This window comes from Desarmillaria tabescens (genome assembly GCF_030435595.1).
Source record: "Desarmillaria tabescens strain CCBAS 213 chromosome Unknown EV420scaffold_7, whole genome shotgun sequence".
In the NCBI taxonomy this organism is placed as follows: Eukaryota; Fungi; Basidiomycota; class Agaricomycetes; order Agaricales; family Physalacriaceae; genus Desarmillaria; species Desarmillaria tabescens.
Genome location: NW_026848306.1, coordinates 1,265,112 through 1,281,034, shown reverse-complemented (window position 1 = coordinate 1,281,034; position 15,923 = coordinate 1,265,112). Strand labels below are relative to the sequence as shown.

The 15,923-nt window shown below is 47.9% G+C and overlaps 4 protein-coding genes across 4 annotated transcripts; 3 read left to right on the top strand and 1 right to left on the bottom strand.

Annotated features, from left to right (window-relative positions):
• Positions 1-158: 158 nt before the first annotated feature.
• On the top strand, positions 159-1,582 carry EV420DRAFT_1745338 (uncharacterized protein; the record flags this gene model as incomplete). Its single annotated transcript, XM_060480125.1, has 7 exons — positions 159-245; positions 299-321; positions 374-412; positions 536-785; positions 1,076-1,109; positions 1,275-1,300; positions 1,430-1,582. The coding sequence occupies 7 exons, from the start codon at positions 159-161 to the stop codon at positions 1,580-1,582; spliced, it is 612 nt and encodes a 203-aa protein (XP_060335180.1).
• Positions 1,583-3,357: 1,775 nt separating this feature from the next.
• On the top strand, positions 3,358-4,195 carry EV420DRAFT_1729563 (acyl-CoA N-acyltransferase; the record flags this gene model as incomplete). The annotated part of the gene is made up of 2 exons (XM_060479894.1): positions 3,358-3,526; positions 3,587-4,195. The coding sequence occupies exons 1-2, from the start codon at positions 3,449-3,451 to the stop codon at positions 4,193-4,195; spliced, it is 687 nt and encodes a 228-aa protein (XP_060335179.1). The 5' UTR covers positions 3,358-3,448.
• A 364-nt stretch (positions 4,196-4,559) lies between these two features.
• Positions 4,560-5,491, bottom strand: EV420DRAFT_1476517 (uncharacterized protein; the record flags this gene model as incomplete). Its single annotated transcript, XM_060469341.1, has 6 exons — positions 4,560-4,601; positions 4,652-4,698; positions 4,754-4,800; positions 4,854-4,870; positions 4,980-5,327; positions 5,471-5,491. The coding sequence occupies 6 exons, from the start codon at positions 5,489-5,491 to the stop codon at positions 4,560-4,562; spliced, it is 522 nt and encodes a 173-aa protein (XP_060335178.1).
• An 8,915-nt stretch (positions 5,492-14,406) lies between these two features.
• EV420DRAFT_1520455 (uncharacterized protein) lies at positions 14,407-15,017 on the top strand (the record flags this gene model as incomplete). The annotated part of the gene is made up of 3 exons (XM_060472166.1): positions 14,407-14,566; positions 14,701-14,818; positions 14,903-15,017. Coding segments are annotated over 2 exons (219 nt in total), but the record flags the coding sequence as incomplete, so codon positions are not given.
• Positions 15,018-15,923: the final 906 nt, after the last annotated feature.

Sequence of the window (15,923 nt, the reverse complement as noted above, 5' to 3'; positions counted from 1 at the left end):
GACGAGATGCGAGGAACCTGAGTGAAGCCATGATGGCAGTGAAAAATAGAGAAGTGATGTCATCACCGAGTTCTCCGATGCTGATGATCACCATGGGAAACCCAGGCAACATATAAAACACAAGAGCAAAAATGCCTCTTCTCTGACCCACATTCATTATGTCTTTGTTCTTCTTCTTTGCTGTCCTGGTGTCAGCCATCTGTGTTTTTGCAGCAGACCATTTGGTGACCGTCGGTGATGGAGGAGTGAGTTTGTCTCCCACCTTTACCTTGATTATGTTTCTCACAAAGGCTGATAGATGCTGGCATTCAACCCAACAAGGTGATTTCCTGTCTGTGCACGCATCTATGTGCCAACTGAGTTTGTTCTGCAGCATGACTGCCGTCCAAGGAGACACTGTCACTTTTTCATTGTACGTTCTTCCTCCCTCCCACACAGCCACATACCCTTTCTCACATATTCTCCCTAGTCGTGCCAGAAACCACATATGCCACCACATATTATCGTCTCCTCATTTATGTAACACACATCACAGTCTGCAACACAATCGACGTTCGCCTCTCCCTGCACAAAATCTGGCATCGACTCGGGTTTCGTCCCCATCACCAACAGCACTGTCTTTGGCCAATGGACATTCACCAGTCGACAATTCCTCTACCCTGCTGTGGTTCTTCTGCACCCAGATGGGTCATTGTGAGAAGGGCATGGTCTTTGCGGTTAATCCCACCCAGGACAAGACCTTTCAGGCATTTTTGGCTAATGCGCAGGGGAATGGGACGGCGGGTGTGAGTGCGAGTGCGTCTGGGGTGGCATCAAGTGCGGGTACCATGGCTTCTGCTTCCAGTAGCACTGTCAATGCTGCTGCCTCCAGTACTGTCAATGCTAATACTGCCAGCAACAGCGCTGTGCCCAGTCTGCACATACATTGTGTCATACTCACAGTAGCGGCTCTGGCTTTTGGTATCCTATTTTAGAAGCTTGTACAGGAATACAAGACTTTCTTTTTGACACTCGGGTGTATGAAAGACTCGATTGTACTAACAAAGTACTAAAATAATTTATTTTGTTGTGATAGTGGGAACTAGGTCTTCTGTCTGCTGCTCTCCCAAGTGAGCTATGCACCCTCCCTTCTCCCGATGTCGAGCGCCTTGAATGAGTGGAGTTGTTGAGGCATAATGTTGGTCTGATGTGTCTTCTTCTGGGTGCCCCCATTCTTGGCTCCTCAGTCGTGAATATTTTTTCAGGGAGGGAAATTTCTGTCGAGAGTTGAATAGGGTTGCGCACGAAACCTCCAGGGGGAGTAAGTAACCGTTTGTTATAAACGGTGCCCAGCCCTGGAGGCTTGACTCTTGGGTTTCTCTTTTACAAGTTTGGAATCGGTGATGCAAGAGCATATTAGTTTTCAGTATTTTACCGATGTTTGCAATAGGATTATTGCGCAGTAGCCTTGCGATGGAACATCAGTCGATCATTAATGCAAGAGTGGGAATACCTGACACATATGATGGAACAAAGGGACCAGTGGTTTATTCATGAACTGATACAGACAAATGAGGTATCCTCCAGCATGATGTCCCCATGACTGGAGAGGAGCTTGGAAAACCAGGGATCACTCGTCCATTGATTAGATAAGGAAATTGATATCCCCACAAAGCGAACTGTGGGCCCGGGCTATATAAACCCCTCGAAATGCTGATGAGCCTAAACTTCCATGGCAACGGCAAAAACCAAAACTCTAGAGGAGTTCATGGCAAATGGCGTGTAGCGGCAATAAAGGCTTTGTTGTTGTGCGAGTGTTTCGGTGCACCTCCGTGTGATGAATTCCTCAAGAATGCAAGTATACACTGCGACTTTTCAGTCAGCGAAGTAGTACCCTTAACAATCGAGTACTAGAAAACGTTGGCTGTAAGCCGGGAAGGGTCTCGATAGACGAGAAGGAACAGAATCCGGTATAACTGGGAATACCAGCAAACCGTGAACGAAGTGACGGCAATTTAACTAGTAAAGCTGTGGGCGAGGTTGATGGAATTAGAGAAAATGCTGTCAAAGAGCAATACCGTTGGCAAGATAACAAATACCTGTGACAGCAAGAGACGAAGACTGTAGTCGAGAAACGAGAAACTGGTGGTAAAACAAAGATAAGACGAACTGGCGATGATATGAGGGGGAACTAGTGATGGCAAAACGATGGCTGGGACTGGGCTGGACTGAGACTGAAACTATACTGAGGTTAATGACGGCAAAATGAAACTGATACTAATCCTGAGTCTACACGGAGACTATCCTATACTGAAACTGACGGCAAGATACCAAATACCGTGACTGATGATCCTATACTGAAGCTGTTGACCGAAATTCCGTGACAGATGCTGCTGGCAGGCAATAACAATCCTAATCTGAGTCTACATGGGGACGTAACGATCCTGAACTGAACTGGGTAAAACGATGGCGATGTAGAAGGTGAAAACTGATGAAAACGATCCTGGCTGGTGAAAGTGAAATGATGCTGGCAGATTTAAAAGATAAAAGCGAGTTGTGGACACCAAATTCCGTGTATTGGCGCAATATGAGCATACACCAATACCGTTAGAAGAAAAGCCGTGACAGAGAGTATAACTTGGAGTGACTATGTTGTTATTGTCTATCTCCTAGCAAGTACAAGCGATAACGGTGGTCGATAACGTGGATGATGGCTAGTGTCCAGTAACTTCTGTCTAGCAACCACTACTACACTAGCTTTTATACTACAAGTCCAGAATAAAATTAGAATACTTGAAACGAGTCCTTAGTAAGTCCTTAGTACATTGATTGGTAAGAAATGATACAAAACAGCGTGCTCCCAGAGTTCTAAAGTAACAGCACCCACACAGTTTTACCACATATAGACTTAGTGATCAGAAAGAATTCCGCCGACATACGGACTTTTGGGCTGCTGTGTTGCTGCGGCAAAGTACACTGAAGGTAGTACGCTGAAGTAGATGCGTGCAGCATTGTCTTGGCATTGTAACAGCATTAGTAAAGCTGGTGGAAAGGTCACGGTATTAAGTCTTTTGCCGTGGAATAGGTACTTTGGCAGCGGCATTCTATTAAGTGACGCTTGATGCTGATGTCAGTGATGGCTGTGCTGAGCGATCAATGATGGTCCTAATTCCATGAGATCTGCAATCAGGTGCCTGGCAGCAATAATGAAGTGGCGCATATTGATGCGGAATATGAGTTGGGATGGATAGTTGGCGGTAAAAGTGGGTATTGCCGTGATTGCAATCATTGACTTAGTGAAAGTCCGCTAAGTGGACAAGGCATTTATTATAATGCTAAATCCGTGAATTCTGAGCGTACAGAGCCTTGAGGCTCATCAACGCGACTATGCCATGTATTATACCAAAATAACCACCATAACTAACGAGTCATAGGCTGTCCACTTCCCTTGTGCGCATCACTTCAAGAGATGGCTCCAGCGAAAAAGTTCTGCTTTCCCATTCCGGTGATATTGGAGAGCGAGCACGTCAAATTGGTGCCTTTCAATGTAAGCTAGTGGGGGCCTTGAAGATAGGATAATTATTGATAGCGCTCACGTTGTGTCAAGATCGCTGTTCACACGAAGCTATTAATCACATCCTGCTCTGATGTCAGCCTCTACGATTTCATCCCCATAGGTCTGTACAAGGATCAAGAAGAATTTATTGCCTCTTTCCAGAATGAGAAGGTGGAAGATAATAATGGGATGACTATGTTCGTGGTGTATGACAAAACCAAGGAGGAGGAGGGGTATGCAGGACTCGTTGGCTACGTGAACTCGTCAGCCCAAGATCTAGTCACGGAAATCTTCGTAATCATCGCTCCGGCATTCCAGAGGACGCATGTGATGTCCAACGTGATCGGGATCCTCTTGAAGTACGTGCTTGATCTGCCCGGTGGTGGTCTTGGCTTGCGGAGAGTGGTTTGGCAGGCCAGTGCAGCCAATGCTGCTAGCATCAGGACAGCGGAGAGGATGGGGTTCAAGCAGGAGGGGGTTCTGAGGTGGCATAGAGCATGGCCTGAGTCTAAGTCTCGTGGTGCGAATGGGACTCGTGTGAGGAAGGGAGATCCTAGGGAGGAAGTGTTTCTGTTGGGATGGGATACGGTGGTTTTGAGTGTTTGTTGGGATGATTGGGAAGATGGGGTGCAAGCACATGTTGAGGTAACGATGGTGTGAACAGAATAAAGAACCAGTACCAATGCAGTGTAAGGATCTGAGGACATGGATTGGTGTCGCCCGCATGTTATTTATACTTTCCGAGTTTTTTTAGAACTAGTAGAATGCATGAAGCGGCAAAAGTTCAGTCAGACAAGTCACTGGACATGAAAGTGTATATTGTCCCTAACACCGATGAACACTAACTGTTGCAGTCTTTCAATCTGTTTCACGCATAAACATTCAGCAAACGATTTCAATTTTTTCAACAAAAAAACATGCGCATATGTGCTAGCACTCATATACATATCTGAGTTGACGCGTAAATGGTTTCCCAGAGTATCACCATTCCCTGCTAATAGCCTTGGTTTCCAATAGACCGCCCTCAGGCTAATTGCTGAAGCTCATTGCACAGGAATCCTTCGAACTGTGATGGTTAGACAGACTAGTAAACGAAAACCCCCCAGTATCACTTACTAGATGACACCGGCAAGAACCAGAGTAAAATATCGAGAAACCACGATCTTGGAGAAGGGAGTTTGATGGAAGAGAAGAAGAAAAGCAACTACATGTACTCACTTGCTTCAATGGTCTGTCGCCATTGCACACTGTACATCTTCATAGGGCTGAGGATAAATTATGAGTACGTTGTTGAAGAAAAAGAAAAACTGCAACTCACTTATCTGTGTTTGAGTCCTATCAATCAGGGAAGATAATACGAGGATCACTAGGGGCATTCTATCGGTAGATATATCGACCTCCCCTTGAGACCTGAGACGACTTAGCGTCTCATACCACCCCTTACTCTGGGGTAACGGGACATTTGCCATCCTGAGACCAAGCCTGAGAAGGCCTCGAATCTCCATAGCATGCAAAGAGCGGAGACGACATCATAAGCGGATGTATCTCGGTAGCGTATGGCGGTGAGGTGCCAGGTGTTCTGAAAGTCGCTGGGCGGAGGTGACTTGGCGATGGGGGAGTTGAGGTATTCTTGGATGGGGGAGGAGAGGATAGAGGAATGGAGGATGTGGAGGTCTGTTGCGGTGTGTGGGAGGGGTTTGGGTGAGTAGTTGGGGATGTAGGGGCCATGCTTAAAAGACAGGTCGAGAGTGATGTAGTTCTTGTGGCCGAGTTGGGGGTGGACTGGGTGAGGCTCTAGGTAGACGAACAAGTCTCATGACATTGTTGGTGAGAGTTGTAAGTTGACCATTGTGGTTTCACTCGTTCATGAAATACGAAGGGCAGTACTTGATCATGGCCGTCGATCGTTATTCAGGTGAAAGGTGGCAGGCATACATCTTCGTGTCCCATTGACATCATCTGAGCGGATAGATAAATGTCTATGACACTGGAGTTTAGTAGTATGATGTGTCATTGGTATTTTGAGATGCTCTAAGTCTGGCACTGTGGTACAGGCCACAGGCTGCAAGGATGTAGAGAGTGGGACACTGGATGACACGTAGTTAGGTGATTATTGTGAATTATTGGGCTCAGGGCAACAGCTGTGTCCGTACTGTGCAGAAAGGGTGTGGTTTGAGGTAAAGCTGGTAAACTGAGCATCATCAGCAAAATCCCCCAATGATTGCAATCATTACTATTCTTGGAATATCTTATCAGTGCCGATATTCAGCTGACAATCAATATCATAATCATATCAATTTGTAATTGCATTATAATCTGCTGCAACGCTTGTGGATCTTACAATGCATACAGCTCAATTGCAACCAAATTGCAACACTCTTACCATGGTATTGTAAATGTGCATCAGCTTATTTCCAGTAATACTTCAAGGTTCATCCTTCCTTGTGCCACATTCATTAGTAGGGACCAAATTGGTTTGATAGTGTTGCAAGAATTATGTTAATGTGAATGATGTTTTACTAGTACATAGGTCTTTGTTAGCGACCGATTACACAAACAAGATTAAACAACTAGGCGTGACTCGCACTTCGGTCAGGTGCCTTGTGTTGCTCGCAGGTTTATGTGCAGGGAGCTATCGCTTAGTTGAGCGAGAGTGAGTTCAGACTAAGTTATCGGGTGAATAAACTTTAGTTCGAGACTGAGGTTTAAGACCTGCAGTCGAGCTACTTAAATACAGTTTGGGTCATGCTAAATATAATACAAGAGTCTGCAACGGTGCGTTAAACACACTGAACCCTCATGGGGAATGCGATCAAGTTCGGAAAGTTAGTATAGCAGGATTATGAGAGAGTTGATAAGATGAGATAAGACGCGAAATCGTAATATTACCCCCCTGTTAAGGCAGTCGTCCCGACTGCTGTATAACTTGGTTTTGAAAGATAGGCTCCTACGAGAGAGGGTGCATTTGGTTTTATCAGGTATTCTTGGATTGCCTGTACCAATGGGTGGTCAACTTCCGACTCTGTTACAGATTCGTGTTCGGACCAGGAATCTGATTCGTCCTCGTCCTCCCACCACTCGGCAGGAGGTTGGGTGATGAACGAGACTTGTTCGAAGTCTTCGATTGCATCCCTGGCGTTGTCCAGGTCTTGTTCGTCTACCCAGGAATTTTCCTCTCTCGGATATCCTTTCCATTTGACAAGGTATTCGATCCCGGTGCGTCGTCTTCTTCCTCTTCCCCTGCTCCTTTCCCTTCAGTCTACGATTTCCTCCACTTCATATTGTTCTTGCCCATCTATAAGGTCTGGCAGTGGTGCTAAAGGCTGTATTTAGATTGGGAACTCCGGCGGGTGGTATGGAGTGAGAAGATTCTCGTTGAAACGGTCGTGGATTTTCCACGAGGGGGGAAGTCATAGTTTGTATGCAGATGCGCCATGCTTGGAAATTACCTCGAACGGCCCGACTCGTTTGTCTCCTAGTTTTTTCATTGGTCGAGGGAGGTGTAGATTAGTGGAGTCAAGCCATACTTTGTCCCCTGGTTGATACTCCACTGCCTGTCGTTGGTGTTTGTCGTACTGTCGTTTCATATTTTCGGCCGCCTTTTCCAACGCTTTGGCGGTTTGTTCGTGCACCTTCTGTATGTCGGCTACAAAGTCCCTAGCCGCTGGGTTTGTTCCTTCTTTCATGGTGAGCGGTGCAAGGTGAGGTTTTTGTCCATGGTTGACTTCGAAAGGGGAGTATCCGGTTGCCGAATGCTTTCGGTTGTTGTGCTGGAAGGCAGCGAGCAGTAACCACTCACTCCAGTCGTTCTGTCGGTGATTGATGAAGATGCGAAGGTATTTTTCAATTTCTTGATTTGCCTGCTCTGTTTGCCCATCAGTCTGGGGGTGATACGCTGTGGATGGGTTTCCTTGGATGTGTAACATGTCATATAGCTCCTTCATGAACTTGGACACGAATTGGGGTCCTCTGTCCGAGATCACCTTTTGCGGCATTCCATGTTTGGCCCATACATGGTCTCTAAGGATTTTTGCCCACCTGGCTGAGGTTAGCTCTGTGGAGCATGGTACCGGAATAACTTCTTTAGAGAACCGGTCCACAATCATGAGAATGGCGTTGTACCCATTGGAGTTAGGTAATTCGCCTATCATGTCGACAGTGATATGCTCCCATGGTCGAGAGGGTACTGTGTGCGGGTGTAACGGTGCCCTTTTCTTTTGTGTACTCGTTTTCATTCGCTGGCAGGCTTCGCATCCCTTCACGTACTTTTCTATGTCTTGCTTCAGCTTCGGCCACCAGTAATTTCGTTGGATGAGCTCTTTGGTTTTTTCAATGCCCGGGTGTCCAGCCGTGATGTGGTCATGATGGATGGCTATCAATTCTCCTCGTAGCTTGGCATCTCGGGGTACGTATAGTCTTCCGTCATAATGCATCAGGCCTTCCTGCTGAGAGATCCCTCTGGGGTGATGAAGAGAGGCCTCTATCCCTTTGTCCCACCGGGTTACGTCGCGCAGCGCTGTTCGTATCTTTTTGTGAATCTCCTCTTCGCTTGGCATGATAAGGGCTCGGAACATTTCCGGTTTTAGGACTACCATCTCCTTATTATCCTCGCTTCCTTGATCGTGGTCTGCCCTTCAGGATAATAAATCCGCCTTCTTGTTGGCGGTTCCCGGCTTGTGGTGTAGGGTGAAATAGTACTCGGCGAGTTCTGTCACCCATCGGGCTTGTCGTCGGTTAAGCTTCTGGGGTTTCCGGAAGTATTGGAGGTTTTGGTGGTCCATCCATATTTTGAAGTCTTGGTAGGCTCCCATGAGGTAATGCCTCCAGTCTTCTAAGGCGAGCATAATGGCTAGGAGCTCCTTGTCATATATCTCGTAGTTCCATTCCGTGGTGGTTAGAGCTTTGGATAGGAACGCTACTGGTCTCCATTTTCCTTCCTGTTCCTGCGATAGCACCGCCCCTATGGCTCCTTCGCTTGCATCCGCCTCTACGTGATACTTCCCTGTTCGGGTGGGTATCGCTAGTACTACCTCTTCTGCTAGCTTCTTCTTGATCTCCTGGAACGTGTTTTCTTGAGTCCTTCCCCATTGCCACTCGGCCTTTCCTGTGAGCTGGGTCAGTGGTCTCACGTGTTTGCTGTAATCCCGAATGAACCTTCGGTAAAAGTTGGTGAACCCCAGGAACGATTGTAGCTCTCGTTTTTTGGTGGGTTGGGGCCACTCCGTGATTCCTTTGACTTTTACAGGGTCCATGCGTATCGATCCTTGACTGATGATTACTCCAAGATACTCGGTTTCTAGTACCTCGAATTCGCACTTTTCCGCTTTTAGGAATAGGTTGTTGGCGCGAAGGATGGCTAGGACTTCTCGTATGACAGCTTGATGTTTGTCTTTGTCTTTCGTGCAGATTAGGATGTCGTCTAGGTATACGGTAACATCCCCTCGCGCAATCTGTTCCTTGAATAGGTCGTTCATCATCCACTGAAAGGTGGCGGGCGAATTGGTGAGTCCAAAGAACATCACCATGGGTTCAAACAGCCCTCGATTCGTTCGGAAGGCGGCCTTCCACTCGTCTCCTCCTTTGATTCGTACATTATTGTATCCCCATCTGACATCCAGCTTTGTGAAATATTTGGCGTCTTTGAGTTGGTCCATTAGTTCTCCGATAAGGGGAAGGGGGTATCGGTTTTTAATGGTCATTTCGTTTAGCTTGCGGTAGTCTTGTACTGGCCGAAGCTTCCCGTCCTTTTTTTTTGACGAAGAAGAATGGTGACGCCATGGGAGACTTGGAAGGTCGGATTCTTCCAGACTCCAGGTTTTCGTCCAGGAACTTATCTAGCTCTTCTTGTTTGACTGGGTTGAGGGGGTAGACTTTACAGTCTAGACTTGCATTTGCATTGGGGATTAGTTCAATAGCATGGTCCCATGGTTTTCACGGTGGTAACTCGTCAAAGTTTTCTTTTGCAAATACGTCCCGAAATTCCCGGTATGGTTCCGGTACTATTTCTTCAAACGTTTTTGCTTCCTTGGCTTGATTGGCTTTGGCGGCTAGTTCGTTTGCCTTGCTTCCCATGGCTTGAACGTGGAAGGCTTCTTCGAAGTCAATGATAAGGATGGTATCTCCTTCCTCTACTTCCGTTCCCCAGTGTTGTTCTGGGTCCTCGTCGGGTAGAAGGAAAGGTATTTGACGACATGAACACCTGACTAGGGATACCGCCCCCGTTTTCCAATCGATGATGGGGTTATGCCTTTTAAGCCAGTCGTGTCCCAGGAATAGGGGTACGTTTCCCAGGTCCACGACGGCTAAGTCGACCTTTTCATGATGATCTCCAATGGTCATTCACAACTCTACTATCTCGGTGATGTCTCCTCCCTTGTTCCTGCTGCCATCAGCATTGTATACGGCCTGGGCTTTGGGTAGTTTTACCGTGTTGATCTGGTGCTCCTGTACGAATGTTCGGTTTATGCAGCTCCCAGTGCATCCGCTGTCAACTAGAGTGTCAACTGCTCGTACTTGGCCGGTATCCAGGGTTTCGAGTTGTACTCGGATGTTGACGCTTCAGCCCTTTCCTCCTTGAATGTATTGGGGAGGAACACGTAGGTCCTCCATGTTTTGTAGGCATTGCTCCCGTTGTCTGTATGTCTCCTTTGAGGATCCAATGAGATCTACGACTAGATCTTCGTCTACTTCTATGAGGCGCCTCGGGTGTATCCACATGCGAAGGGTGGCCAACTTCCCTTCCATGGTCTTTTCCTGCCTCATTTTCCTTCTTACCCACTCGGCGCTATGGGGTTTGAGCCATCCCTTGTCCCACTTGTCGTTGTAGTATTCCTTTTCCAATTCAGTTACCTCGTAGTCTTCCGGGTACTCCTCGGTGTAGGTCACCGGGTCTTCCCCTTGCTTCTTGAGGCTTTGTTGGTAACTATAGTCGTCTTCCTCATCGGGTACTTCTTCGAGTGAAACGGTATTTTTATTACGAATAGGAGGTGCACATAATGGTCCCACTGACCCACCCACCGGGGAACACGGGCCCCCGGTGCCATTATGTGTTAGCGATGAAGGGGGTAGGCATACCTGATATGTAGGGGTTGGGTCCCTGGGCGTCTTGACTGTTCTTTGCGGGGCAGTGGTTTTCTTGATGGGGATTCGCGTTCCCTCTTGCGGCTCCGTCGTGTCTGGGTAGTTGGCTGCATAGGGCAGGTGCATACGTTCCGCCTTCAGGCGAGGTCCTGCATCGTTCCTCTCCCGCCTGGAGGCGCCCTCGCCCACTACTAGCTCGGCCGCTCTTCCTCCGTTTTCTGTGCCGGTACCTACCCGCCACGGAGCGATGTTGACCTTGATCCCGTGTGTCCCGCCGCCTTGCGCAGCATGAGCCGCTTGTGCTTTCGCACCAGTGGCCAAGGAGCTTGAGTGGGGTTCTTCTTCGAGCATGGTGGAAATCCCCTGTACACCGTTTCTTTTATGCGACTGAGTAATTTCATTTTGTGATAGCGTGAAAGTTTGATCATTGCCTCGAGGTACTACATGCGGTACATTAGTCCGACCTGTGGGTTTCTGTGATGCACCACTAAATGAAATTGTGTCCTTTGCCGACGCGCGTTTGTCGCTTACGCTGCCGGCTCATCTTTTACCTCCTCGATCTTCGATGTGGAGGCCTCTGCTTCTTCATCCTTGACTACTTGCTGGTACATGGCACGAATTTGGGCTCGGGAGAATTTGGGCTGGTGCTTGACGAGCCAAGTGCTTTCGTCCTTGGGGCACTTGTTGTCTTGCTTCCGATGTCCCTTGTGACCGCAGCGGAAGCATCGTCCTTCCTTGCACAGTCGATCTATTTCCATCGGTTGCCCTTGCCCCCTGTATGTGGTTCCTGTTCCCGTCTTTTTATCTCCCTGGGAACTCCCGGAACTTCCGGCCTTTCCTGTTCCCTTGTTCTGTTGACCCTGGGTCCCCTGATTCCTGCCTGCGTCTTCCGCCAGTCCTACTCGGTAGTTGTAGTCCATTTGTTCTACGCGGAATTTCCATTCTGTGTATGTTCGTGGTAGAGCCGTTCCGGTGGCGTGTATGGCCATTTTTACATTCTTGCGGATGGCTGGTTTGAGTATCTCGATCATGTATTCCTCATTGTGATGCTTTCCGGACTCCTTCGCTAGGCGTTCGAAGTCGCGGAAGAATTCTTTAGCCGATTTGTAGGTGTTTTGGCGAATTCGCTTGAATTCCTGTAGCTTGAGTTCAACTTCCGCATCGGTCCGGAATTGGTCTTCAATGATTTGCCGGAACGTTTGCCATGTTGGATATCGCAGGTATCCGCACGTTTCGTCGTAATATTCATCCCGTGCGTGGTTCCACCAATGCAATGCTTTGTCCGCAAGTCGGAACGTGCAGAACACCACCCGGTTAGGGCTTTGTCCATGCGCGTTCATCGTGAATTGCTGCGGAAACACGTGGAAGTAATCTTCGCACTGATTGAGGAACCGGTCCACATTGCTAGATTCTCCTTTGAACTTCTCGGGAGGTTCCGCTAGCTGCGGCTTCACTTGTCCCCATGGGTTCATGTTTGCCACTCCTACAATGAATGGTGGTGGCGTGTTTGGTGGTTGTACAGGGTCAGCGGGGATGGGAATTGCCGTGGGGCACGGTAGCGATCGTAACGTGGGATTGTGATGCGGGGAAAGGGGTCCTTGCGGTGCAGGTGATGGTACCACGGGAACTGCTGCAGCTGCGGCTGCAGCTGCTCCTGTGCTTCCCGGTGTTCCTGCCGCCGCGAATAACCGGCTAGGGTCGACGTACCCTGTCCTTCTAAGAATGGATAGGTGGCTTAGATCCACCGTGCTTCCGCTCGACGCTTCTGATGGGGTTGGCACCTGGTACCATTCTCCGGGGTCCGTGTAGTCGTCCGGGTGTACTTGGTTCCACAGGATATTCGTGTGGAAAACGGTTTCTCGATAGAGCACCTGGGCCCCAATCCTCGAGTCTTTTTCCTTCTGGAAGTATCTCCCCTGTGGTGAACCATTCCACGATATTTCTCTTGGTAACTTTCGTTCTGTCCAGCGCAGCATCTCTAAATAGGTCATATTCATTAGCTCAGCCTCAGTAGGCTCCCGAGCTAGATCCTTCCACGAACTCCGGGATGACGTCTTTGTCTCCATACTCTCCGACCCTATGCTGCTGCTGTAAGTCGAAGTCCGCCCTATTCCAGGGTTCTCGTAAATTTCTCCTTCTTCTAAGTCCGATTGGTCGGACTCGCTCAAAAGGCTCCGTGCTTCCTGTGATGATTCGGTTCCAGTTGCGAACGATTCAGGCCCACTCATTGACCCTGAGAATGACTTGCTCGAAGTCTGGTCTTCAGGGTCTATCCCATACCCAAGGTGCGATGAAGGGGATGGGGGCTGCATGGGGATGTTCTGGGGCGAGAGGGTAGATGGCATAGGGGACGACGGAGGCAGGGGCTTCGATTCCTTCGTACATGAGCCATGCGTCGGCATAGTCCTGTATTTGTCAGCATATATTGCAGCTGGCGTCGGCGTCATATGTGGGCTCGCATTGGTCGAGCGCGGTAGTGGCTTCCCCGGTCCTATCGTTGATGATGATTGGGGTGTTCGGGCGGGTGACGAGGTTGAGGTAGCTTCCTTCATCGTCTGATGAATCATCACGGGCGTAGTAGTTGCCCCATGTTTCTCCTCTGGAGTCCAGCCTTGGAGGGGACCAGTCGTTGCGTGGCCCTGGGAGCTCATCGCTGTGGTCGTCTTCCTCTGAATAGCTGCCTTCCTCATCTGAACTGCTTCCAGTTCCATCTGTAGTCGCTGCTCTTTCTCCCAGATGATATCTAAGCCCTCTTTGATAGAGGCACTGTCCGTCTGAATCGTATCCAGGGTTGGCGGCTGAGTTTTTGGTGGACGTGGGGGAGGGGGCATCCCAGGGATTACTTCCTTCGCTTTCCCCTTCGCTTTCTTCCTCTGTAATGGGAGAGAGAACACGCTGGTCCACCCCTTGTTCGTAGATTCTTCGCTCTTCTTCTTCTTCAATGACTGGGCCTCTTTGTGGGGGCCATCCTTCCATTTCGGCGTTGGGCTCACTGGACTCGCTTGTGTCGGAGTCCTCTGTGATCCACTCGTCGTCTGTGATGAAGATGAAATGGATGATGGGGTCAGGTCTGTCGTCGATGTAGTCGGGAGGGGGTGTGTGCGGTCAGTCTAGCCTCCGGGTTGGGGGCTTCGACGGGGATAGTTTCTTCGGAGACTGGCTCCTGGTTTCGTCGGTACTCGTATCCATATAGGAACGCGAGATAGGCTACGGCGATAAAGCCTTGGAGTCCAAAGAGGTCGGTGAGGTATTGTTCGATGGGGTTCATTCGTTACTGTCCGACAATGTGGTTGTTGTTGAAGAGTAAGAAAGTCTCGAACTAATTGTTAGCGACCGATTACACAAACAAGATTAAACAACTAGGCGTGACTCGCACTTCGGTCAGGTGCCTTGTGTTGCTCGCAGGTTTATGTGCAGGGAGCTATCGCTTAGTTGAGCGAGAGTGAGTTCAGACTAAGTTATCGGGTGAATAAACTTTAGTTCGAGACTGAGGTTTAAGACCTGCAGTCGAGCTACTTAAATACAGTTTGGGTCATGCTAAATATAATACAAGAGTCTGCAACGGTGCGTTAAACACACTGAACCCTCATGGGGAATGCGATCAAGTTCGGAAAGTTAGTATAGCAGGATTATGAGAGAGTTGATAAGATGAGATAAGATGCGAAATCGTAATAGTCTTGGCCAGAATTGAAATGAGTGAATCGCTAGTACAAGCAGACAGAAAGCAACTATGGCATGGTATCATCGAATGGTGGCAGGAAAGCGTGGACTGGGCCATAAAATAATTGCAAGTCCTTTCAAACTCTGCTGTTTCAGGTTCTGCACTCCCGGATCGCATCATTGCACGTGATGTTGACCTTTTGTTGATGCAAATTCCGACTCCCTTTCTCTCGTTCTTTCCACTACCATCGTTCTTCCTCAGTTCTTCAGGCATTGATACTCCATGAAAAAGTCTTTGATAATTATCCAATCAATCTGAGTCCTTCTGATGGTGTTCTTTCTGTCCTAGGTGCCTCTATTCATCCACTTCTAGCTCATGGCCAGGGAGAACGGTGTTGCGGTTGAATATTTCTTCGAGTATGTAGACCATAGATTTATCTCTTCTATTGTCACTGACTACTCTTCTCTATTTGCCTCAGAACTCGACCACATTGACATCCTCTCTACCCCCAGCTATGGAAGTTGTGCGACAATTCCATGTGAGTTCCTTGCAGACTTGGCACTTCAAGATTATTTATATGATCTAGGACTCTTTGGTGCCCTTGTGATATCTGTTTAGGGATGGAGGACATTCCCGCAGTCAGGGTGAGTCAAGACTGCCGGCTACTTTTGATGCAATGATTTATTTTGATGCCGTAGCCACTCACTCATTAATACCTCTGCTGTGATGACACCATTATCAAGTGCATTGATAAATCTATAGCCGCTGCTGCTCGCAAGAACCTGCTGAGGGAGTGTAATGAGTACGTACATTTATATCTGAGTATGCTCATACTGACTGGGTGCTTGATAGGCAGGCTTTCTATCAAAGGAATGGTGCGCCATGAAGGACTGGAGGATCGTATGGCTCGTTTGTGCACCTTTCGGGGAGATTAATACATACTAGATGTCATTTTGTGTACCTTATGCTGCAATAAATTTATCCTTTCGTGCTTTGCATTGTATGCTTTGCTAGCTGAATGAATGATATGATCCATTTAATTGCTTGAGTAACAGTCATATCATTCACTTAATTGGCTTTTACAGAGGCCTGATATGAAGGTTGTATTCACATACAATCATAATAATTCTATCAGGTCATACGAGAACTACCATTCTTGTAGAGATTATATTCCGCTTATAATATGGGTACAACACGGTTATAAAATGTACGCATCGACGATAATCAATTATAACCGATTACACATGTTATAAGTAATTATTGCGATTACAAGCCTCTCGCATGTATTTGTAATCGCTCTGCATTTTTGCTGATGGTGATGGCGAGTAATCCACGTGTACCGAATATTTCCCATGCCGTACGCGCTCCACCCAACACAAACCCTCTTGGACCTACTAGTGATATACACGTTCGAACGTAACGATAGTTGACAACGCCGAAGCCGACATGTAGAGGTCGGCTTCTTTAATGAGCTTCAAGGGCCGGCTACGCTTGAAACATGTACGTGTATTTCACCAAAACGTACGCAAAAATCATATACGATGTTTACCGTGAACTAATTCAGACGCATACGAAGTAACGAGAAGAAAACAATATGGCAGTGACGAAGATATGACAAGAATCGGTACAGGTGAGCATCCATTCGGG